At 41.9% G+C, this 26,345-nt stretch overlaps 1 protein-coding gene across 4 annotated transcripts in view; it reads left to right on the top strand.

Annotated features, from left to right (window-relative positions):
• Positions 1–26,345, top strand: part of NOL4 (nucleolar protein 4) — a 177,897-nt gene that overhangs the window by 78,058 nt on the left and 73,494 nt on the right. For all 4 annotated transcript variants that reach the window (XM_086472523.1, XM_086472522.1, XM_086472521.1 and 1 more), the window contains exon 6: positions 24,847–25,130. In XM_086472523.1, coding sequence (XP_086328649.1) covers positions 24,847–25,130 — 284 coding nt within the window. The remainder of the gene's footprint in view (positions 1–24,846; positions 25,131–26,345) is intronic.

Genomic DNA, 26,345 nt, shown 5'->3' with positions numbered 1-26,345 from the left:
ATTTAGGTGGATAAAAATGATCTGACCTTCAAAGCATCTTGCATTGAAATGCAAGATGGCAAATGTGAGTCTTGCAGTGTTGCTGCTGGTATCCAGGGAACTGCAGATGAAAAAAATCAGAGGTCTGCACTGGTCACATCAGTAGGAACTGCCCTGCAGGACAGGGTTTCTATGCAGGAGCATAGTAACGCCATGTAGAAATAGAAACATAGTGTATGGAGGAAGAGTCAGGAGCTCAAACCTGCTAAGAGTCAAAACTATTAGTGTGTGAAAGAGTCACTGAGTTTGTGGCTGGTGGAGGGCACGTCTGTGCTGTTTGGAAGAGGGTCAGGGTCTGCAAGCTTGAGCACTGGAACGCCCAGACATTCACTTAGTGTAATTGTTAAGCTCTCTCCAAGGTCTGTGCTGGGCCATTTCAGCTTGCATGCTCCAGTGCAAATGCGTTGTCAAGGAAGGTAGCCCTCAGCAATGGAGATGAATATGTAATCCATCTGGGTTTCCTAAAGGCTTTTAACAAGGCCCCTTCTAAAGGCTCCGGGATATCTAAGTGGTTGAAAAATCAGAAATGGAGAATATGAATAAATACTTAGTTCTCTGAGTGGAGAGAGGTCACCAGTGGAGTCTAAATGGATTTACGGTAGGGCTCTTACTGTTCAAAATATTCATAAATAGTTTGGGAAAAGGCTGGAGAGCAAGGTGACATGTTGTTGGCAAGACTGAGTTAGTCAGGATCACAAAACAAATTCTGATTGTGAAAAGTTACAGAAGACTCTCATGCTACTGGGTGATAAAATAACGTAAGAAATACAGCTATGGTGAATGTAAAGTAAAAATAATGAAGAAATGCAATCCTCGATTTATATACAGTCTGCAAGGGCTGTGAATGGCTGTTACTACCTTGGAATAAAATCTTGGGGGGATAGTAAATGGATCTATGAAAACATCAGCTCAGAGCTCAGTATTGGTTTACAAACAGACTGACTGTTAAGAATTTTTTGAAGTAGCACAGAAGATAGAGGTTAAACAAACAGGATTTGTACACAGATGTTAGACCCGCTAGAGCAGTTGCAAAAAATAGCGTTATGGATTGGTAGAAGTAGTGCTGAAGATACGGGTTTAATGGGATTTGTAGAGACGTGTTAAATCAGCTGGTGCAGCTGGAAAAAGTAGACAAGCTTTTTGGCACACGAACCTTGATGAGGTTGTGGATTGAAGGAGGACACTTCAGAGCTTAATACAGAGCTTAATGTTGGATCCACCAGGATAGAAACAGACAGCAAAACAGTGAACAGGAGCATCCCCTTTTTTAACCCCATCAAAGACAGACTGTTAGGCTAAATGGACTTTCTCTGACCCAGCATCGCAATTCTTATATTCCTGTCACACCCCTGTGTAAATTCCTGCACCTACAGTGCTATTCTGCCCTCACTTTTTCTTTTTCCAAGAAGGATATAGAAGAATAAGTACGGGGAGAGGTGATAAGGAAGATCAACATACGAAATTGTCTCCATGAGAGAAGAAACTACATCAACTATGACTCTTTAACCTGGAAAAAGGATGATTTAAGAGGAGATGACTGACATTTGTGAAGTCATGAGGGGCATGGAGAAGATTAAGAAAGATAAATTATTTGTTTTCTCTCATAATACAAAATGTATGGGCCATCAGATGGAATTAACAGAGCTCGTGACCAGAATCAGTAAAAGAAGGTACTTTTTTGTGGATCACAAAGGGATGTTGTAGATGCCAAGTGCTTATTCTGGGTAAAAAAAAAAAAAAAAAAAAAAAAAAAGGAAAATTAATGGAGGGAAAACACTTGAAGAGCTTTAAAAGGCAAGAATGAGTCTTCAGGCTGTTCATTGGCCTTCTGCATTTTCAGACCCAGGTCTGAATCCCAGATCGTGCACTTCACGTCCATGCAGTTCACATTCAGGCTCCTCTTGGGAACAAGACAACTGAGTCCCTCCAAGGACTTGGACATGGCAATGCGATGTCATTGCTGTGCTTTTAGAACCGCTGCTGTGGAGGACCGTGGTGTGTCTGTCTCATCAGTTGGTTCATTTGGGGTTGCCACGCAGATGAGGAGGGTTCAGTGTGGACAAAGCTAGTCCTGCCCTGAGCAGCATGGATACAGGTCGGTCTGCTCTGGTTGGTCCAGAAGCCAGGACCTGCGTCCTGGTGTGGTCCACAAAGCTGACAGTATAGCCAAGACATAGAAGGTCAGGTTTAGGAAACATCTGACCTGAAGGTAGCTGGGTGTGGGAGGGTAAGCCAGGGAAACACGCTCACTGTTCTCCATCACGCCTCTAGCTCTTGCCTGGTGTCAGGGTCAGGAGGCTGTATCTGTTCTCACCCTCTTGCAGGAGAGCGGTAAGGGCTTATTGCTGGAAATAACAACGTGTGTTTGAAAGTAATTGTTATTTTCGATGTGTTCTCTTGTTAATTAAGAATGTCTGTCAGACATAAGTATGGTGTAACCTTTCATTGGTGGTCTCACTCACCAGAGACTGTACTGCCGCGAAGGAGCCGGTGTAACTCACAGAATCACAGAGTAGTTAAATTTGGAAGGGGCCTCTGGAGATTGCTCGGTCCAACCCCATTGCCTGTTTAAGAAAGTTATGAAATTCAGTTTTTAGAAGATGTATAAGCAACAGACATTTGAAAGAGCATTTTTATCTTTGCTGTGCCTCTCCACCACTCCCAATCTGATCAACAGATCTAGAAAAAAGAACATCTTACTGAGAACATCTGACCTCATCTTGCATTGATGATTTAGGTGTAGAAATGATTTATTTTAACATTGTTTAATGCTGCTAATGTCTCATAATGGAGTAGCTTATCCCTTCAATGAGTACTTCTACATTTGGCACTACATTCCCAAAATGCAAAACATTTACTTGAGAAGACAAAATTATATTACAGTTTTTGCAAGTACAGGCTGTTTTAGTTTTTCTGTATAAAATACTTTGGCTGTTAGAATGAAATCACAGTAATTTTAATCATTTTGCATATTAAAAAAGTCGTATCTCCTGAAATGTGTTATTACTTATAAAATCATTTGGTTCAAAATTCCTGAACACTGATTCTGCTAATACCTAGTCCTGTTTGTAAACCTTGAGTAAGGTCAGTGAATTGAGAGGAACCACAGGTAGAGAAAAACAGTCTAAGGGGTACCAGAAACAGGTCCTGATTGCCTGTATGACCCAGTGGATAAAATTACAGGAGGAAAATGCTTAATTATATGACAAATTTCCAAAAATAAAGTAAGAATGTGTTTAAGAACAGTTTTGTTACACTCTTGAAGTGCAAAAGCAAAAAATTTCTTTTTCCTTTACATATTTAGGTGTATCTGATTATTAGCTCTGCACCATTAGTTGTGTGCTTAGAATGTGAAAACTGAGTGTGGTTCAGCTTGCACTGGTGTAGGCTTCTTCTTGATTTATCACCGTGCTGTAACTGAAGGTCACTCAATGTTTAGTATAAGGAATTCATCTGATGAAAGCAGGATCTGAGATACATTTAAAAAGAGAAAGGAAAGGATAGGGAATTAGGGGTTTTAAAACCCCAAATCACAGGTTTGATGCTGTGAAGTACTGGGCACTGTTGCTCTATTCCAGCAAGACTTACATGTGCTTAAACCTTTTGTTCAAGGCTCAGCATTTAGCACTGTTTAATCTCAAATGAATAGTTCTTAAAAAGAAGATTGATATTTCCTTTCATCCACAGATTTCAAAGGACCCTGTGAACAGCTATGTACAGCAACTATATAATAAAAAAGAGAATTCAATGGTGATTTCACTGTTAAGCATAGTAAAGAAAAAGACAGGAAATCAAAACAGAAACCTTCACTTTTCTCGTGTCAGCTTTTTATGTTGGACTTCTGTATAGTTTTATTTTCCTGTCTTCTTTTCCTGTTTATTTTCAACATGAAATCCTCAGACTCCCCGTTTGTGGCCAAAGCTGTGAATTCCTGCAGAAGCGTAGGACACGATGTATCTTCTGAGCTCCCACGCCTTGTCTTTAAGCTGTGGGTGGCCTGTTGAGAGGAAAAGTGGCTGTTGGTGTATTCACCTCTCATCCCCCTCCCAAGTAGACGAAGGGCAACATTCAGACTCCCACCTTGGTAAAGGTAGACTCTGCCTTCGAAAGAGGTAGAGCAGACCTGTGAGAGCAGTGGGAGCAGCTTGTTTCTGCTCAGAACCTAGAGCTGGTTACTCCTCTTGAGCCTTAGAGGTGTGCTCCTTTGCTCCTGGTGTGTTACACGTTCGTGCTGTTCCTTAGTTAGTGGGGGTTGCTTAAGTGCATGTCGTCAGCTTTTGGTTTGTCTTATTTCTTGTTCTGGCGAGCTGCACCCGGGTTCACTAAAACAGCCCCTTTTCTGGCTGTAACCAGGGGTATGCGTCTGCAGTGGGGATACCTGTGAGCTCTTGGGTGTTCCAGGAGATCTCTGAACTCTGCACATTTAAAGGGCTTCTGTTTCTCCACGGGTGTGTGTGAGGGTGTGTTCCTTCTGAGGGAATGGTTCAGGTACTCGTCTGAAGTAAAACCCAAGATGTTTCAGCCAGAAAAGGCAAGAAGATGGTCAGGGTGCGTTTGGGTGCTACTTGTGTAGGGTGCTGGCAGGGGAATCTATTCCCTATCCAGCAACTGAAGGAACGTAGTGCTTACATTTTGAGTTTGGTTGAACGACTGAATTTCCAGAAACACAAGATTCACTGTTGTTAAATGGAAGTTCTGCAGGAGTGTTAAGAAATGAATGTTTGCATTCTAAGGGCAATATTTACTGATTTCTACAATCATAGTTTGTGAAACAAAAAAGACACAGAACTTTGCTTTCATTAACCGTAATAGTAGTTTAGCTATTTTCACAGCGTTAATCTTGCTGTTAACTGTTCTTTTCACATTGTGAGGAGACAGCATATGACAGGAAAAATCTGTAACATCATTCAACGTCTGATTATATGCCCTTTTTCCTCAAAACCAATTTGCATGCCTACAAATATCAGTGTTTCCCAGTGGAATTGAAGGTGTAAAATATTATCTCTCGAGCTGAAAATTATTTAGCCAAAGATTTCTCAGTATTTGGGGATTCTAGCTGGATGATTTCAAAAGCAAAACCATATGTCACTTACATGGTTTGGCATTTCTCCAGTTCCATACAACATGAGTGGAAAAGTGGAAAAAAAAAAAAAGGAAAAACCTAACACTAATTAGATGATAATAAATACAGGTGCTATACTGTGCAGTGTAATTCATCTTCGTAGCAAGCCGTGGGATGAGTCAGAGCCAGCAAATTCGGAGGGTTACTGTTTTGTGCATGTGTGTTCCCAACGCATGCGAAGATCCAAATTAAGGTAAAACTGAACGGCTTGTGTAACACTGAGGTGCTTTTCGAGGCTGCAGAAGTGCAATATTGCCTAGCCATGGAAAAGAAATTGTATGCTTTGTGTTTGTTTGGGTTTTGCCTGCGGGCTTCTCACTGTAGATGCAATTACTGTAGTACCAGCAAAACCCCAGTGATTTTATGATCATTTGGAGATCCTGACTTGGGCTTCCCCATGCTCCCATCCCCCCAGGCTTCCCAACATTTTCCTTACCCATTCCAGGCAGCAAGATACCTCCCAAGAAGGCACCTTCCCTCTCCAACCAAAGCCTTATTCCCAGCCTGACATGGTTTTTGCTGAGATTAAGTGAGTTGGGACTAACCTGACGACTGTCCTGTATAACTTGCTGTACAGGGAGAGCTGTGACACGCCTGCCCACTGTTTCGCCTCCCCCGTGTCCCCTACCCACAGGAGTTCTGGCTAAATGCGGCCTCTGGGCTCTTTCTCTTTCATGTGTTAGAGACTGTCATGGAAGTTCTTTTCTTTTCAAGTTTCCAGAGAGAGAAGTGGATTCAGATGGTGTAATTGGACTCATCTGCAGCTCTTTTAGGACAAGCCATTACCAGTACCAAGGGGACTGGTGTATCTCACCTGCCGATGGCGTGTCGTGTGTGTAGCCACACATGTTACATGCTCGAGAGCAAAGGCACAAAGGAGGAAGGAATCTGTTCTGTGCAAATGGGTGGTTAAAAACATGATTAGAGACTGGCCTTACATTCTCAGTCACTGCTTCTGTAATGTGAAAGCTCACTGAGACATTCAGGCTGTGTCTGAAATAACAGGAGAAGACACAGTCATGCTCCAGCCTCCAGGAATTTACCACAATAATACATTGTGTGGTTTTGTAAGAGAAATTAGAACACAGAGAAAAACCCTTTGCATGAAAATTTGGTTGAACAATTAAAGATGTGTAAATAATCGAAATGCACAGGCTATAGAAGCTTTCTGTTATTCTCATTGAGAAAAAAATGTTTAAAGCATAGGATCCAGACATTATTCTGGGGCAGTAAATAGCTGATATTTACCGTATGGATTACTCAGTTTTCTTTTGCCTGATGAACAGGGCTCCCGAAGCTTATTGTGGCTGTTTGTCGTTTAGATAAGACACGTGGCCGCTGTGATTTGCTTTTCTCAGTGCCCCCTCCCCCATCAGCAGAAACCTTTTGAGCTTCCAACACAGATGTAATACTGTGCTCTTTGTGTGCACGTATGTGTACGAGTGTAAAACCATTAAAGAAAGGCGGCGTGGCTAATACACTGGAAACCCAAAGCTGAAGCACAGGACTCAGCTTGTGACTTTATTTCTTTATTACAGAGAGATGTTAGCGTGGACAAGTGTGGGGCTAATGTGTATGAACAAGTAGTGGTTTAAAAGCAGCCACGCTGCTTATGAAATCAGCAATTTAACGTAAGCAGGAATGGCAGTTTCATTAAATAATGCTATGATCTCTCAACCATAGTCTTAACTAGTAATCTCCCTGTAGCAAAATACATCGCTAATCAACCTCCTAGCCTGTCAGTAAACTTGCAGGGGAGTTAAATCCTGGAGGAAGAAGCCCGTAGCCCCGGAGGAAGGCTGAGTGCATGTTTCACTGTCGTCTTTTCAGCTCATCTCAGTGGTCCCACTGCTAGAATGTGCTCTGTTGTCATGGCAACCCCATCTCCTGCTTCCTACAGGAAAGATTAGCTCGTACTGTGCACTGGAGAGAATTTAGGGGAAGTCAAGCTAATCCCTGGGTGCACTGCAAGAGAAAGGTTGGACCTCGCCTGAGGGATGCTGTATCTGCAATGATAGAATTGGCCTGCCACAGACACTGGTATTTAAGTTGAAGAGCAGAATTCACAGTAAGTGTCAGATCCTCCAGAGAGGAATATTGAATGAGGTTTTCTAAGTCTTGGTGAAGACTGTCCCATGCCAACAGTGGAATGACAGCAGGAGGCTGTGTGTGGAATACCAATATGTTTCACCCATTCAGGTGGTATTTCAAATATAGATTCAAAGCCTCAGTTCCCTGGAAACTAGGTGATAAAATTTTAAAACATCATCGTGAGATGCGCACCTAGAAACCTGAAGCATGTCTCATTTGGTGCATAAAGCTGAACAAGTGACAATGAGCATGCCTTACAAATCGTGTGTGCACTGTGCAGCGTGCTTAAGAATTCCTGTGTGCTGAAAAATAAGCGGGAAAGCGTGAGGAAACGGATCTCTGTGTGCTGCACACTCAACTGCAAAAGTGCTGAACTATCAAATTAAGCATGAAAATTTACAACTCCTGATTTAACCTTGCTTTTCTTCATAGTAAAACCCAAACAGAGAAAACATGAGCTTTTAAAAGGTATAGTCATAATACAAGCTTTTCTTTGAGGAAAACTCATTTTAATGTAACTAGATTAAGGTGGTGTGTGACATGATGCAGCGTGTGAAATGTGTGTGTTTTCTTGCTGGTAGAGTTAAGCAGAGGGTATTCTAGCTATTCCATTTCTGGTTATTTTAATGCTCTGGCTTTCTTTGATATGGTCATGTATTTCACTTTAATAGATGCTCAGGACTCCCAGCTTTAAACTGGACTGTTTGCAGTAGGATTTTAACTGTCTGCTTTTTATTACTGTCAGCTTTTCCTAAACTTTTTTGTTTTCAGCAATTTATGTGTTCAGCCTATGTATTTTTACATTTTTAGTGTGCATGCTTTTTCTGTTGAGTTATTAATCAAAAAAAAACTTTATAATTATTTAATGGTTATTTAATATATAGCAGTATTCTCTAACTGAGATCTATTATGCATATATGTTTTACATGTATAAGCTGTATGCATGCTTGTGTGTTTCTGCAAAACACTCATGCATAACCATATGCAGACGAATGGGTTCTTTGTTTTAATGAGGCCCGTTAGTGAGTCATGATAATATAACACTGAGGAAGTAAAAGACCTGTTTTCACCTTGAAGGACAGGTATTTTCCGCCTATATCTGAAGTGTTTATTGTTGCAAAAACCTAATAAAACCACACTCAGTCCGCTTAAAGAAACAGCGTATGTTGTGTTTCTGTGTGTGTCTGTAGAGTCCGAAAGAGAAAGCATCGTGACTGATATAATGAAAGAGCGCTGTGTTGCCTTTCCAGAGACGTGGGTCCATGGAACAGGTAGTGAAGGGACAGGTTTTTTCTCCTCCCTCCCAGGGCAGCTCAGAAAGAGTCACACAGAAGCTCCAGTTTGGTTAGTATAACAGCGATCTTCCCTGAAAACTTCCCTTTTTTTTGGCTGGCTTACCAAATACTGAGAGCATTGATAATCAGAGACAATGTCTGTCTTCTTTGTAGTTAAAAAAAACGGTAGCCAGTGAATATCTATTATATTGAGGACTATAGAAATAAACACAAAAGGTATGGAAGCTTTAAGCCATTGTTTAGGCTGGCCCTTGAATCTATGGTAGACATATGGGTGACAGGGAATCCACACAAGTGCCAAGCAAAGTGGGGATGGGGTTGGGAGAAAATTCATCAAATAAACGTTTTCCATTAGAAAGAGCAGTGAAAAACTGTTGTTTGCTATCCGTCAAACTAAATTACTGATTAAAAAGTTCCTTCTGTGATAAAATAACACAAGGGAATGTTTGCCAGAGAATGCATTGTGTATTCTCACCAGCTCTGTGAGGCTGTGTTTTAGAGTGACACCTTTTAACACAGCTGTTTACACCTTTTAAAAATTTTTGATTGGTTAACTGCACAGATTTTCTGCCTTGTGTGTCCTTTTATTAAATTAATTAAGCAAGAAGTTGATTTTTTTTATCTCAAGGTCTTGATTTGTTTCCCTTTTTTGTTCTCCAGCATTTAACTTGTGTATGGAATAATGTTGGCTGGTCAAACATTGCCTCACAGCTTTTTTTGTCTTCTGCAAAACGTGTGATTTTAGGAATTTGGTCCAAGTTATATTAGGACTGAGTTTTCACAAAGGGACTTGAATTCTTTATCTGCATTTCTAGATAACTGTAAGCACCAACTATAAACAGGACTAACGGCGTGTGAGGAAGCGCAGTGAGGTTCAAAGCGAGCACCCAGCCCCGTAACCCGTGTTGCATTCTCTTCTGAGAAAAGGATGTGAACACTCGTTGTGGCAGTGGGACTGCATTGCACATGGGCAGGTACCGTTGGTAGAGACTGCTCACGCTCGGGAGTCCAGGCCTCCAAACTTGAGGGAGTTCCTGTATAAACTCTGTTCCAATTAAATAAAATCAACTCCCTTGGCTTACCAGAAACTAAAAAGCAGTTTCTTGCTGTACACAAAAAAGTCAGCGTTCCAAAACTCTTAAAAACAATAGATGTAGCGTGTTCCGCCAGGGCTTCTTGACGGCACTCTGCTGTTGTGGGAACTGGTGGCTTCCCCACAGCAGCGGGTCTCTCGTCTGCCCAGCCTTTTCTCTTCATTCCGTTCCTGCCCAGCATTCCTGCTCCCTGCAGCTATTGCCCTCTCCTCGAGGTGCCTTCTCCCTATGCCACTGTGTCCTAGTGTTCAGGCTGTCTGCTGGCTACGTGTTGAACGGGCTAACATAATGCTCTCTGATGTGTCTTCTCCGTGCATAAAAGTAGGATAATTTAATGTACGTGCTGCTTCACCAGGTCAAGGTTTTGAATTAGGACACCAATCAGAAAAATATTGTGTTTAATTAATAGTGTGTTGCTCTCTTCCCGTGAAACATCTCTCACTGTTGCGAGAATAACCCCCGAAACTTGTACAGCACAGCTTCTGCCTACAGTGTCCATTTGGAATTCATGACTTAACAATTTGTCCTTCTTTCACTGAGGTACTCGTTCAGGAAAAATAGGTAAGATGTTCAGCACTTCCCGGGTGGTACGCTGCACCTCACAGGACCTCGCTGTCTTTTAACAGCCACAAGTATGATAAAATCACAAACTGTGTTCTGTCCCAGCAGGGATCTTTCTGCTCCTATTCTCATTAAATCAATAACAGAAATCACAAATTTATACTATATACAAACTTTAGACACAATATGCGTGTCTCTTTATACCAGAGATTAGTCCTTCACGTTTTAGTAAGAAAATAGTAATAGTGATGATACTTTTTCTTGGTGGCAAGGCGTTTCCTGGGGTGTCTCTGCCTCTTCAGTTCCTTTAAAATGTGCATACATGTGCCATGTATCCAAAAAGACTATAAATGGCCAATTAAAGGTAGCAGAAGTAGCCCTCAGTGAAAGGAGTGTGTCTTCAGTTGAAACAGGAAGTTTAAATCTATTAAGGTTTTTGTCTTTAAACGTAAGCTCAAATATTTTGATTGTTTATATTTTTTCTTTTGTTTAAACAAATCTGCAAGGATTTAGAAAATATCTTTTGAGTTGACAGTTTGCCCTAATTTGAAACAGTAATGGGAATATTTTGATTATTTTAATCTCCTTTATCTTCCTTTTCTCCACAAAAGTAAGACTCTGAGGCCACTAATTGTATGTAAATTGCATAAATTTAATGGACTAAATTATTTCCCAGGCTGTGCACGCTAGCTCCTGTTGACTCTAGTGAGATTAAGATCATATGCATCCAAAGGTAGATTTCATCCCTGTGTAGGATGTTCTTCAGGCCAGCTTTGTAGCAGTTAATTAAAAAGTGCTCTGTCAGTGCTATGCTGCTGGCTTTGTGGCTTTCTGTGTAATAAGTTCTTTATATTAGCTGAAGAGCTGAGCAAACCAGCCACGTCAATTTTTAGCAGGGCCAAGTACAAAGGGAGAGAAACCAAGATGTCCTGGGCACGTTCTCTGTTTCTAGTGGTAGCCACGATGCTATGTGCTGTCTGGCTGACAGCCTTAACACTAAAAGTAGTGGAATTGTTCTTGTTGCAGCTCCATCATTCTAGTTTTGTACGGTGTTAGTCATAGCAAACCGAATTTTGTGGTCTTCTCCAGAGGTCAGTTGTGAGGCCATGGCAGCAGGTGGCTATAAGGAGCGGGAGGGACATATATGCATCCTCTAGGGCAATGCTGAGGTTTATTTTAGATTCCAAATATCAAATGTTAATAATAACAATAATATCAAAATTGCGTTTGTAGTAGAAAGTTACACGATGGGAATCCAGGGTTTCTGTTGTTCTGTTGCCGGAAGAGTCCACCTGGAGTTTTACAGGCAATAGGAGAATGAATGTGAGCTCAAGGTTTGAGCAATCAATCTTTTCACGTGTAGAGCGTTTTAATTTCTCATTGCAAATGTATTCTTGACAATAGATCAGTTACTGTATCCTGGTGCGGACCCCTTTAATGGTCTGTCTTTAGGTGGATAATCAGTCATTTTGAGTTTGTCACCTCTCTAGTCATTACGGTTGAAATTGTTTTCTGAAACATGCTGAGGAGAAGACTACTACTGTATGTGTGGGGTGATGGCGACGACAGCGGCAATCCTGACTGCGTCTGTGATTTGTGAATGCTTTCAGCCAGCAGCAAACCGAGTGGCATCTGATCAAAACTGTGTTTTGGATATTCAAGTCCAAGGGCAAGAGTGCCATGATATTCACTAATGTCCTTCCATTCTGCTCTTTGCTGCTACATAAACTACTGAAGATTGTTTGTAATGGCTCATATTGTGGTTACCACATGATGTAGAAATTGCGTTAACAGTACCAGGCCTTTTACTGTCTGCAAATGTGCTGTCAGCATAAGTCCACTTCTGATAGAAAAGCTCAGCCTCTACTCCCTGGGTTTTACCTAAATTTCCTGCAGCAGCAGCTGTGGTGTTGAGTTTGGCAGGGACTCATTGTGGGAAACTCCAGAAACTGCGGATTTCAGTGCTGAATTTAAGAAGGGAAAACAGGCTGCTTGAGAATTGGGTGATGACATCTACGTAAAAAGGACTGCACCCCAGTGATTTTCACCACATTTGTCAAGTGGTTTTTTGCCATTTGCTGGAGATTTTTCAAATTAGAGCTGTATCAGGTGTTCTTGAAGAGAAGAAGATAATGTTGAAATTAAAGCAGTTCTGACAAAATTTTGATCTTCAAACGCTTCTCAAGTTCAGCCTGGAAGATTTTGGACCCAAAGTCCAAAAGCCTCAAAGAACGGTTTTCCTAGGGTTGAGAAAAGCAGGTTCAAACCTCTGATCTGAGGCACAAGCAGTGCAGTGACTTGAGTTTAGGTACTTTCTGCGTCGTTGGTAACTGCTCCGTTTCCATCTAGATGTGCATTTTTCTTCTTTGCTCTGCTGATAACGTGTGTGACAGGAGAGAGGCCCTGACTCTGTGTCCTGCTGTTCTGGGACTTCAGCCGACATTGAGTAGACAGGATCAGGAACTTGAAAAACTGTATTTATATGTTTGCGTAAAGGGAAATGCCAAGAATATCTTTCAGGTGTTACTCTAAAGAGGAAGACAGTATCCTTAGGCTGCCTTCTGAATGCTTCTTCATTGGAGCTGCTGTATTTGACACAGGGTAATAAAGAGAGGGGTTTCCTTTTAGAAAGACTTTTCCTTTAAGTCCTCCAAAATGTTTTGTTCATGTGTTGCAGAATCAAAGGAGGTAACCATTTCTTTGCTTAGGCAGCTTAATCTTTAAGTACCTGAACTGACAGAGTGTGATCAGTCAGTTTGTGCCAATATTTTTCTGTATTTTGGAGCCTGTCACACTCGCTTGATCAGGGGTAGTAAAATTATGCTTTCACAGATTGTGTTGTAATTTTTCAATATCTCGCTCTGAAGTTTCTGTTGATTCCTACAAGGAACGGTCTCAGAAGCTGTCATACCTGGAGCACCTCTAGGTGCCATCAGCAACAAACTTTCCCACCCAAACTTGTGTTTGAAGTGCAATTAATAGGTTTGATCGCAGCGTGTTTACCATCGTCAGCTTTCCTTTAGGTTAGTTTTTTGTTGTTGCATTGGTCGCATTATTTCTTCCGAAGGCGGTTATTTGCAATTGCCGAAAAGGAAAAATCTGCTGATGTTCTGTGAAAGAGGACACCCTAGGCATTTCATGCTGTTGAGTATCAGTATTACTGTTTGCTTTTACACTGGACATAAAAGATAACAGCCCACCAAGACTGTAATAGGTATTATAAATAACATTCTATAAATAATCCAGTTTGACACCATGTGTTTCCCTTTGCAGCATGCATGGCTTTTCTGCTTGATCCAACGGTTACAACTTTCCAGCCAGAAGTAATAGGCTTGTTCTGTTCTCAAACCCATCTTCAGATCCATGTTCTGCTTCTAAAAATTTTAAACTAAGCTTCTAGAAAACACAGCTCCTTCAGAATTCGTGCATCGTTGTTATTTAGGAAGGAAGGCGATCAGGTTATGAAGTTGGTGATAAGAATTGCAAAGCAATGATCTGGGATTTGAAAGAACTTCACAGGATTCTGTTGTTTTAATGGACGTTTACAGTTTATTTAAGCAGGAGAAAGACTATCAGCAAGTGTTGCTCATTCTCTTCATTGTGTTCTGCGAACACTCTGTGTTTTCTAACTTCTCTGGAAGCTTGGGAGAAGGTTTGCCGTACAGCTGTCTGTCATACAGCTGTTTCTAGTGTGCATTTCAATGAGATTAAAGTAGCTATACAGTGATGAACGCTTCAAAATACAAAGTGGATCGTGGGTCAGATAATCTTGTCTACAGATTTTTAAGGAAAACAAAATTATATAGCAGATTTTGCAATATCGTTGTCCTTTACTTTGTTATTTAAAGTAACACCAGGCATTTCTGGGAGTGCTCTTGCTCTAGGCGCCCCCTTCCTCCCCTCGCTGGCTTTGCAACAGAGAACATCATCGGTGGGCAAGATGCTTTGTTTACCAGGAGCACCCTGCTGGTTTTCAGCCACGGATCTGTTGGGCCAGCCCAGCAAATGGTCACGTCTCACAGTTTTATGCTGCACTTCGTTCTCAGACAGTCCCATGTTATAAGGAGGCCAAGTAGGTTATTACAGTTGGGCTCTTTGGTATGCTTTTATTCTTTCCCTTTCTGGTGCTCTGACCTTTGACAAAAGTCTGTACATAAATAGTTGTTGCAATTTTAGTGAGAATAGAACTGTGATTAAAACATTCTTGAATTTTGTTGGCAGTGGTACCTCATCAATCCTGTAAAGCACAGGAAAAACACGTCCTACAGACACTTTTTGTATGGACCGTCCCATTGCTGAATCCTGACGGCTACCAGAAGCCTTTAAGTGAATTAGAAACAGGGACCAGTTATTTTATTTCTTAAGGAATCTCTCCAGTTTGCAAAGAACTGCAAAGCAGTTCGTGGATTCTCTCTGAAGGGCGGTATTCTGTTTGCTCTACTTTCTGGCCTTGTTGAGTAACCTGGTTTTGAGACTAGCTGTCAGTGATGTTTCAGCAAGGGCAAACTGACTGCCTTTTAATGAGAAGAAAGTTCTTGAAAGTTACCAAACTGGTGTTATGTCCAGGAACCCGTAGGTTTTCTGTTGGCATTAGCTTCTCAGAAAGGAACTGTAAAATGATAGTCTTCATGCAAAAGTTTTCGAGCACAAACAATTTTCAAGTTTTCTCATCTCATTTACACTTTTGTTCAGTGCACCCTCTCATACTTGCTCTGTTCCTCCACCAAGCGCAGTCCCCTGCATTGCAGTGGGAGGGAAAGTTTGAAACGAGAGATGCATTGCTTAGTCAGGTGGCTTGACAGGGAAAATTTCAAGTCCACAGCTCTGGTGAGGAACAGCAGTGCCTATGCCAGAATGATCTATCAGATCCTTTGGGCTTTGTGAAGTTTCTGGGCGCTCAATCATAGTTACTTGGTTTGCCAGAGATACTGTGCTGACAGACCATCTAGCAAAATCATTCTTTTGTGTCTTCAGATACCTCTTTATTCTAGTCCATTTTTAGATGATCTGTGACCAAACGCTCAGCTATGTTTTGGGAACTGTAAAAAAATGTATTGACTTTGATGTCTGTGCTGAAAATAATTTCTGAAAAGGAAAGAGCATGTTTTAATGTTGCCAGTCAGATTGGAAGTCAAGCTGTCTATGTGTAGTGCTGTGAGGCGGTTGGGATTTAAGTGTGGTCACTTTAATGAAGGCAGAAGAGACCTTGCTGTAGTATTAAAACCCATGGGAAGCCTGCCATCTTCTGCCTGACACCACCCCATTGGTGGCAAAGACCTCAAATCGTGGACATTTGTGGACAGTTTGCAATCTACCATTTTTCAACCAAAGTTATATTACATGATTCAGGATTCTGCTGTCTTGGGCCGTGTGATTTTTTTCATAGGAGGAAAAAATGAGTTGTTATAAACTTACAACCTGGTTCTAATGCCTTGCCTATGATAATGCCTGTACACCTCTCTCGGTAGTTTCGGCATTCATTACGTGAGAGAGGGTTTTCAGACTGATCAAAGGGAGGCCAGTCATCGGCACTACTTATTTTTCTCCCTTTTGTTTGATGCTTATAATTATAATCGACATGCTAGGGAGACTCCCAATATGCGTATTTCCTTTACCTCTGGCAATATTTTTGTGTTCAGGTAAAGCTTCCTTAGCGTTGATGACTGTTGTCACCTTTTTTGGGCTGGTGCTTAGCCTTTGCATATTTAACTTTCACTTGATACAGGGAAAAATAAAATTAGGAAAGCATAGTGGATGTAGCATTAAAAAATGATTGCTTGCCAGATGGAGAAAGGCCATCAAGTTTGTTATCAAGTGTTGCCCTGTGTGACCAGACTACTGTTTTCACTCAAGCAGTAAGGAGACCACTTACTGTAGTGTCTAGGTTTTTAGCCCATATCCAGGGCTAAACTCTATCACCTGCTGACCCCTCACCAGCCAGGAAGGGGAATCAGGAAAAGGAGAGCAGACCCAGGGGTTGAAGTGAAAACAGATTTAGTGAAACAGCACCCATACCAACAGAGCTACACGCAGTTGTACTCGGCCACATGAATACACAGCAGTCACAGTCAACAGCAGAGCAGTCCTCGGGAGCAGGGAGGAGCCGGAGGAGCAGGAGAAACCTCAGCAGGAGCTCCTCTGCCAACCTTCCCCCTCTATAACGCCCATGACATGATGGTACAGGTACCCCTGCAGCTCACTCAGGGCAGCTCAAACTGCTCACGGCCTGCCTGGCCTGGCTGGGCTGGGATCCTGTCCCAGCCAAACCAGGACACGTAGTTACCCAAGGCATGCTCAGATCAGCAAACAGTGATGTACATGCCACCCTGGACATCCATCAGCAGTTTAAAGTGACAGAACAAAAAGCAAACTGAATTGAAAAGGAACGTGTAACTTATATCCCTTCAACATGCTTATATGCTCAAGTTTGTAATCGCAGCTTTCCAAGCTCTGGAATTGTCAACTGAGTTTCTAAACTTACAGTTTACCTGTGACAGAATCCTACACTTGACTCACTGAGACTCTGTCTTGGCAAAAGCATTAATTATATCACAGTCGTTAAATAAGGAAACAGCAACCCTAATGGAGTCCTAAACTTGGATATTTTCTGTTCTGACTTCTCAGATTCACTGGCATCCATTTGCCTAATGTATCAAGGAAGTTTTAGTTCACTGTTGATAATGCTAGAACCGTGATGAAGTACAAAGGCTATAAGGTCCTACTTCATATTCCACATACTTTTCTTCTAGTTCTTTGCAATTACATTTTTATTATCTATTTTTAAACTGAATTTCAGTGTGTGACTGTTAGAGGTGCTTATTTTGCTCTCTGCTGAGTTAGGAAATTTTCCTGAAAGCTTGTATGTTAATATGAGTGGAGAGAACTGATTGGAAAGGATGTGACAGAATTGTTCTAGAGTGAAAACCAAACCTTTTGCAAAATCCGGTTATTTTACCAACATTATAAAATGAAAACTAGAGGAAAAAAAAATGACAATGGTAGGAAATGTTTTCACTTCTGGTTATGAAGCATTTTTTATGTTCTAGCTTTTAGTATGCAGTTGTAAATAACAATAAAATGGCTTGAATTTACTTGATACCAGTCTTTAAACTATACTTTTCTCTGTAAAAAAATTTAAGAAATTAGATTGTAATTTTGAAATCCTGAACTGTAGAGCTATAAACCTGATAATAAAGGGTCTAAAGAGTCTGAACTATTTGTAGAAATATTGTTACTTATTCTTTTCCCTGAGCAGCTCCTGATAGCCACTGCTGGAGATAGGATATTGGACTAAGTGGATTTTTGATCTGACCAACTATGGCCATTCTTATGCTTTATGAAACGGGGAATAATAGAGGATCTGAAATCACCTTTGTACCTCCATTAATTCAACCCCAGTTCTTTATCATAATATGAAAGGGACTGGAGAAGATTAATAGATATAGTTGATTTTGACTGGCTTTTAAGTTATGTATTGAACTTGTGCTTGAAACATGACTTGTGATGTAAATGAAGCATAACGGAATACATAACTGTGACAAATTGGTATTAAATGGTCCTTGTGAAAAGTGGTGGGAGTGAAATGTGACCTCGCCTTTTTATCAGTTCATTTAGAAAAGTCTCTATAATTATTTCATACTACTGAAGTTTTCATGAGTCAGCACTCTACACCACCTTTTGTCTGATGCATGGTGTTCCTCTCCCAAAACTGCCTGCTGTCAGTTGCCTCCAGTAGAGCATTTTTTTTTCCATAGCTCCTGTTAGGAAGATTTGCTAGCATGCCTTGGGTTTCTGGAATTACAGAAGGGATGTAACTAACTTAGTTTTAAGTGTTTGCTTATGTAGCATGTGATATTCATTGAAGTTGTATTTTAACATAGGAAGAATAAACCATGTGCAATATTGAAACCAAAGGTTAAAAAGAACAGCACAGTAACTCAAAACTGGTCTGGAGTCTGTCGCTCTGGTCTGTATCTCTTGCAAGTGATCCTGTTCAAATGAAGCAGGTTACTAAGGGTGTAAGGTGGTGTTGAGCAAGACGTGGGCTGGTGGTATCTGGTCCAGAGAGATTAAAGCAACCTTCATCATGCAGGACTTTGGTAGACAATCTTTTAAGAGTGGCTTTTGTGGCAGCCTGCACTTGCACAGCCAGCAGCTTCAGTCTCACTCATCCCACTCAGTTCATTCACATCCAGTCTCCTCCTTTGAGAAAGAACGGTCACCTGCCTTACAGTAACTGCTGCTCTCAGAGGTGCTCTGTTGACAGGCAACCCACTCAGAGTGTTCGTGTGCATGCTCCCTTGCAGTCTGCAGGCATCAGTGTCTGTCTGGGCCGCACATGCGGCCCTCTCCCATCTCCACTTCTTCGGGCAGAATGAACAAAGCGGCCCCAACAATTGCCGTGTTCATTTGGTGTGATGAATTGAACTCATTACCACCAGGAATGGTTTTGGCTTGTGGGACGCCCTCACGTAGTCAGAATGTCAAAAGAGCCAAAGGTACTGTAAGGTTAGTTGCCTTTCCCTTGTTTTTTGTCTGCTTCCTAAGTAGGCTGTCTGCCTCGCTTCGTGGCAAAACAGGGAGCTGTCTTAGAGCTGCGTTGTTATCATGGGGCTCTTGCTTCATTTGTAGTGTTAATGGGAGAGTTCCTTAGCTCCCTGACCCATCACCACATCTGTCCTTTCAGCACATCTGAGCTTCCACGCGGCTGTGTGGTTGTAGGACTGTGCCACACTACTGCTGTTAGAGCTGAAGGCCAACACTATGGATTACTGACTAGCAAAATATGCAGTAAGTTTCAGGTAGCTGAAATCTCAGCTGTAGAAACTATTTAGGCATACTGTAAATACTAATTGAATTCTAGCGTGAGAATTAATTTGAGAGGAGAGGATTTATTCAGATATCTGTCTTTATGTAGAACAGCTTATTGACTCCTTCCTGACTTCCTGAAAGGAATATGAAAAGTCTGGGTGATTTATAGTATGAAATTGATTGCTAAGAGTAAAGCAAGAGATCCTTTACAACGTCAGGAGATTTTTCTCTCAAGGAGACATGTTATTTATATGTACCTTGGTTTGAGATTTACAGTACTTCAATGACACTTATATCAGAGTCCAGGTATTAAATTTGTGCTCTCAGAAAACTGGTGTTTGAGGGACTTGTTATTCCAGCCAGATTTGGTGCACACTTCAACTTGCTTTCTGTTAAGAAAGCACTGTTACTGAGAATGGTGTTGAGCATTTGACATATCTGGTCTGAAAACAGTTCTCTCTGGCTGGAAGAACTGTGTTTTAACCTGTAACAGAATTATCTCCAATTCTAGCAATATGTGTTGTTTTCCCATTCATAAATCTAGACATGGTTTGGTAGGAGAACATAATCCTATAAGTTAAGACCTGGTTTCCTGCTCTAAATCAGAGTGCCCTTAAACTATCAACTGTCATGGAAATCACTTTGCAGGATCTAAGAGGTTAAGTACAGAGAAAATGTTTTGGCAGAAGTTTAGGCCATGATAATGTGAATGTCTGTGGCAGATAATTGAAGTGAAGGATGCAAGAGTTCTGAGAATGAAAACTTATATTCAGAGAATCTGTTTGCTTGGGCTTTCTTTGGCATTGTCTTTTCTTCCACTGTTTCCAAGTCTCCCTCAAAAGCAGGAGGGGAAGCCAACACAGTGGTGACTGCCATGAGCCTGGAAGGTTCTCAGGCAGGAGCCGGGGCTTCTCAAGTGTGCAAAGACAAAGCTGGTGTCGGTTTGTGTCTAGTTGGCCTCAAGGTGATCTTAGAAGGATGAGGTAGAAGCTGTAATGCAGTGTGATGAACAATAAGAAACTAATGTGAAGTAGGAAAATTACTGCAGTTCCTGTTTTGAGAATTACCCCTAACACAGAGAGCACTTGGACTGAAGGTGCCCCAAGGGTGTTGGTCAGAGCAGAGGATCAGCTCTGTGCGAGGTGGGAGAGAGAAGTCTTGGCGTCAGGAGGTTTAAGAAATACTGGTCCATGAGTGAGAAGTCCATGCCTAAGCCTGGACAGTGTTCCATGCTTCAGCGAGAAGGCGGCTGCTGCCTGATCCAAAGGTGCCTTCCCTCTGCTCTTGGAGTCTTTCTTTGAGGGCTGATGCTCTTTAATCCCTGGAGGAGGATCTCTCTGTAGGTGAGGCACCAGCTGGCTGTTTTTGAGAAGTGAAACACCCATGTTTTCCAGTCGGACTCTCCCTTTTCAGGCTTAAGTAACAAAACCCGTTGCAGATGTGCTTCCAGTCTTCCAGCTTGCTGGGGTAAGGGTTTGAAAACTGCACAGGTCCTAAAGAAATCTCCTGCCCTGAGCCAGGAGCAGCATTGGATAAGGCCATCATTCGCTGTCATGGCTGATGCCTGCGGATAGTGGCAGCCCTGGGAAGTGAGGAAGACATGAGCTCATCCCACAGCCTCTTTCATGTCCGCCCCAACACCCAACGCAGGGCAGGAAAGCCCTCTGCTCCCTCCCTTCTCAGCTCCCAGCGCCTGTGGCATGCTTCCCTGGAGCTCTTCCCGTAAAACCCGCCCTGCGGCAGCGTTTCGGGCAAGAGGCACGTTTTGAAAACACGCTGTCCTTGCATCGATGGTGCCATCGGTGCCGAGTACACAGACGTAGGCTGACACACTGACAAAAACCAGCCGTGGGAAGGGAGCCTGCAGTGACCCCTGACTGGCGGCGGCGCTGAAGTGAGGGCCGCTGCGGGTTGCTCGGCCTCTTGCGGTTAATGGCTGCTGCCCCACGTGCGTGGGGCCGGGGTGGGCCTGGCCTCCACGGGCTCCCTGGCAAGGGACAGGGGCTGGGCTGGGCACAGGCAGCCCCCCAACCGCCACCATGATGTCAGTGGGTCCCAGGGGTGCCACTGTGTTGCCCACCTGCTCTCCCACAGCCTCTCTGCTGCCCCATGGTTGGGCCCCTGGCCTCTCCCACCTCGGTGCCTGCCGTTAGTGGCGGCCTGGCCCTGGAAGAGGAGCCGTTGGCAAGCTGGCCTGGAGAAACGGTCGCCGGCGGCCATAGCTGGGCAAAGCCTCCGCTCCCCTGGGCCTGTGCATAGCTCTCCCCAAGCCGCCACGCCTCTGCGGGATGGAGGGAAAAATACTTGGTAAGAGAACAGGCTTTCAGCGTTAGAAGTTTGTCGTTGCTGAGGTGTTGTGAGAAATAAAGGTGAGAAAACTGTGCAAGCAAACGGCCGGTCGCTACCCAAGCCCTAGCTTAGGTGCAGCCCCCGCTCGCCAGCCGCGCCGGGCGCAGCGAGGCGGTGAGGTCTCACCTCCTGCCTCATGGAGAAGCGGTCGCCACCGGGGAGGGTGGTCCGAAGGACAGGTCTCCTCGAAACCAGCCTTGGCCCTTGGCAGCTGTGCGGTGGCCATGAGTGCGTGCCGTCGCCGCGGGCCCAGGAGCAGGGCCGGGAGGTGTTGGGGCCGTGGCTGCCCGTATCCGAGGGTGAACGTGCCTTTCCCCTTCTGGACCAGACCCTCCTGCCTTTTTTCCCCCAAACCGATTATTCCTGATGTGGTCCATGTTTCTGGTACCTCAGAAACTCCTGCTTTAGAGTAGCCTTATTCTTGGCAAAAATAGACCAGCTGCCCAGGGATGAGAAATGTACTAAACCTTGTAATTTAGTTACCTTGGTAACATCTGTAAGGAACTACTAGTGCTAAACCACTATTTTTTTCTTGATCTCTTTTATGGCAATGCATATTTATGTTTACTTGGGAAAAGTGTGATTTATAGCCGTTGTAGCCATTCTCCTGAACGTTATCCTGACAGACAATAGTTCCTGTTTCTGACAAGCAAGGTTAAATACCTGTAAAAGCAGGTATTTGACTTTATAGTAGAAACTGAGATGTACCATCAAGTAACTAAGCTTTTGCTACGCAAAGCCAAAATAGTGTAAATACTGTATATTGTTTCAAAGTATTATAATGCTCGATCACATTTACTCAGCGTAGGAATTTTTTCGATCGTCTTTTAGAACAAATACAAAAAATCTGTTTGTTTTTTTTCTTTTGCATTGCAATATTTTCACACGTGTAAGTTTTAGTTGTCAACCATTCATCATACGGGGGGAACAAAAAAAAGGAAAAAAAAAGCATTGCTGCTTGTGATTACAAGGCGAAACGAGCAGCCTTGCTTTGGACTTGGTTGTTCCTAGATCTGGCTCTAGGCACAGCTCTCTTCCTCGCCATCATTCCCATTTAGCCATCTATGTCCTCGCAGTGGCTCCTCTGCACCGCCTGACCCGGGACACTCCGGTGCCAGCACACAGAAGTTCCCTAAGGGTCAGACTTGTGTGCTGCAGAGTAGGCAATGCCCCCACTTTTAGGTCACTCTTTGCATCCTCTGGTTACTCACTTGTTTCTCTCTTCGCTCCCAACAGCAGGGAATTTTCTGAGCCCTTCAAACAGAGGAGCGTCCCTCAATGGGTGACCGATTCAGTAATTGATTTAATTAATTTGAAGCTAACTGTCACTTGTTAAACTGATGATCAAGAAGCCAATTACCTGTTAACAGTCCTAAATATGAATCAGCAGTAACCAAAGTGTTTCTCTCTTAATTAAAATATCTGCATTTCTTTCTGATATCTCAGAGCTTTTAAAATGAGTTGTAAATATGGCTATTTTCTTTACAAAAATAAAGACTCTATATTAGATGCCATTTTCTAGTTCAGGATAATAAAATTGCGTGTTTATTTCTGAAACTGTGTTTAGAATTTTAACCTTTTTAATCTGTTATGTCCTGTAAGACCTACGTCTCAGGGCATGATAGAAAGTTTATTAAGGATAAATCCTGCTCACCTTATTCATTCATGTAGCTGAAATCCTCAAGCAGCCTGGGCTTTTTAAATCAGAACAATTCCATTGACCTGTTGCAAGTTGGGTTGGTGTACACGTTTAAAAGTCTTATTCTAGGAATGTTGTGTCTTTTAATGTATATACATTTGTATTAGTGAGAGGTAATGTAAAAGTGGTACATACCAAAATGTATCTTTATTTTTTATTGCAGCCGTAGTTACAAAGCATGTTGTAAAACCGAAAGATGTTCCTTAAATAAAAGCATTTAAATTACAATTTTTATTATGTATTTTCATGAAACTAGCTTTTTTTTACAGGTTTACAAAACAATACAATTAAAAAAAAACCATGTTCAGAACGTGTGCCCAGTGCTGTATACTTTATGGCATAAAAGTGTTGGTTGAGTACAGCAAGCAAGCCACTGTATGATGGCTTGTCTATGGCTCCCCAAGTATTTAATTGAATTAGATCATTACCCATTTATACAATATTTTCTTCACTTTCAAAATTCTTATCTGAGGGTGATGAGTAGTTGGTTTTTTACTGTATTAATGGTGGAGACTCAACAATTTGATTAATCATGTAGTTTCAAGCATGGGTATTTCTGAGCACGTCCTTTCAAGAATGTGCCCTGATGTGTATTTAAATTCCACATGTATATAAATGTGTTTGTTTCTTTTCCATGGAAGTTGTTTAGAAGGGCCCCAAAGCAGGTGGTACGTTAAGGTACTGATATATTAAGGTCCATCTCATCCCGTATCTCTAGTTTCAGTCTGTACTCTTCCCTGGCTGCTAACCCCCCAGTTTTATTTCCAGCTTCACTGTCTGCGATAAGCGTAGCTTGTAGCACGCTGGGCAGGTGTTGGCGCCATTAGCAAAACCATGTCAGTCGCCAAAAAAGAGACAATTTAGAAAACAAGAAGTACGCAAATTGAGGGCCAAATTTTGCTGCCGTTTAATCCATTGAAGGATGAATTATTTTACTAGACAGCCTGTTGGCCAAAAGATTGGAAATAAAGAAGGGCTGAGTAGTAGCACAGGTGGCAAATTCCAGAGCTGACAAACACAGCATACACAAACCCGAACCCATAAGCATGTGAAGATACATGTTAATCATACATTTCAGCTGTAAAATCTTAGGGGTAACAACACCACATCCAGAGTTTTCAGTTGTAACTTTCAGGTTGATGATTTAATCCTTTGTTGAGCAATATTTTTAAATATATTATGACACACGATGATGAGCAAAGTGAATGAGCACCTGAGCAAAATGAAGAGAGGATCTTTATTTCTGGGGTCAGCTTTTCCAGTATAATCTCTACTGCCAGCAGTGGAGACATCAGGTGTATTTACATCGTATCTGTGCAAGAGGATGTTTATGGGTGTGACAGACGCTGCCTGTACCCTTAAAACCTGAGAACTAGGTTCTCTCTCAGTACAATGTGCATGTCTGTTGATTTCAGAAATATGCAATGCTGCAGTAATGAGCATGGTATAAGAATATGGATTCACAGACATATGGACAGACAGATGGGTTAAGGCAGACTTTGTCCCTAAAAATCCTTTGTGATACTTACCTTTTGTGTACACAGTGACACTAAGGTGTCAGCCCAGATAATTTCCCTTAACTTAGTAATATTTTATGGATTTACGTAAAGTTTTTACCTGAAAACGTGGAGGAGTGTGTGTGCCCATTTTGCAGAAATGTACTGGTACTGGTAATATAAACCATTTTCATTCTATTTTGAAAAACATTGTGAAGGTATAAATTATGTTTGAACTGGACAGAGATGATGATGTGGCATGTGACTGAAAATATATATTTTTTAATAGATGATTCAGCCGCAGAGAGTTTTAATGGCAATGAGACCGTGGGACACAGTTCCAATGCTTCAGGGGGAACACACTGCAGGGAGATGGCAGAAACCAACAGTAATGGCAAAACAAATCTGGAGCAGGATGAGCAGCCTCTGAACCTGAGTGACAGTCCCCTCTCTGCTCAGCTGACTTCAGAATACAGACTAGATGATCACAGCAGTAATGGAAAGAACAAATACAAGACTCTCCTAATTTCTGATCTCAAGATGGAACGGGAGGCAAGAGAAAATGGAAGCAAGGTAAGATGCTTCCACACGCTCCAGATGTGAAGTCTGTAGCTTAGAAAAGGAAAAGATTTGTGAGGCCAAACCGAAGGTTATTCCCAGCTAAGCACTTAATGCAATGTGTCTAATGTTTGTCACACCATTACTCAAATGCTATACATAGATTTGTATGCTGTTACACGTATATGATGCATACGTACATTAAGTGTATGTGGATGTACATGGGTGAATATATATATATATATAGGCATATATATTGTGCTGACACACTGACAAGAAACAGTGCAGTTCTCCATCAGGCATGAGTTTTATCGGTCCATTTATTGAGAACTGTCTACATTACGCATTTGAAATATATATATATTAAAATATGTATATAATGTGATACATATATATATGTATATATGCTGAGATACATATATGTATGTATATTTATAGGTGACCATCTCATTACATGTATTACATATCTGTAGAATGAATCCAGATGAATGCTAAGTGTGTATGCCCAAGCAAATTACTACATGTGAATTATCAACATCCGAAACGAACTGATTTGGTTCCTTCCTGCTTGTTGTGTTATGCAGGCACCTAACCTGAATTAAAACTGACAAGTTTGCTTTAAGAAGCTGTAATCCCCTGAGGGCTTTTCTCTGTAGTTTCTGTTAGGTGGGTAAGGAGAAGTGAGGGTGGTTATATTGTAGATAAAACCAGATCCTGTAGATTAGGTGGCTGGCTTTCTAGGAAGGTGTTTGTCATGAGGACATACTGTAGGGAGGGTGAAGAAATGGCCTGTATCGTAGAATTTATCCATTGATCTTACTGGTGACAAGATCCTGTTTTTAATCTGATACCTCCCAATTGGATTACCACTTTTACAGCAACAATAGTAGAAGGTTAGTACTGGATTTAAATATTATTAATGCTAGTCACTAGCTTTCAGTAGTGCACAGCAAAATAATCTGACAACAGCGATGCACTTTGGAATGGCCACATTTTTTGCAGGGCTTTGAAATAGGTGTGATATGGAAAATCACGTTTTCTTGGTATATCCAGAAAGGGATTGTACATGACCGATGTCTACAGAACAACATTTATTTATGATAAAGTATTAACTCCTGTCTTCATTGCCTGTGGAGGAAAAATAAAAACTTGAAATGTTTTTTTTTTTACTCAAGTGTCTAGTCTTGGTGGGTAGAAGAAAGGGAGACCAAATGGGAGATTGTTAGTCTT

The sequence above is a fragment of the Leptosomus discolor genome, chromosome 13 (assembly GCF_034619465.1).
Source record: "Leptosomus discolor isolate bLepDis1 chromosome 13, bLepDis1.hap2, whole genome shotgun sequence".
In the NCBI taxonomy this organism is placed as follows: Eukaryota; Metazoa; Chordata; class Aves; order Leptosomiformes; family Leptosomidae; genus Leptosomus; species Leptosomus discolor.
Note: the sequence above shows the minus strand (reverse complement) of the source record. Positions and strands in the feature narration are given on the sequence as shown.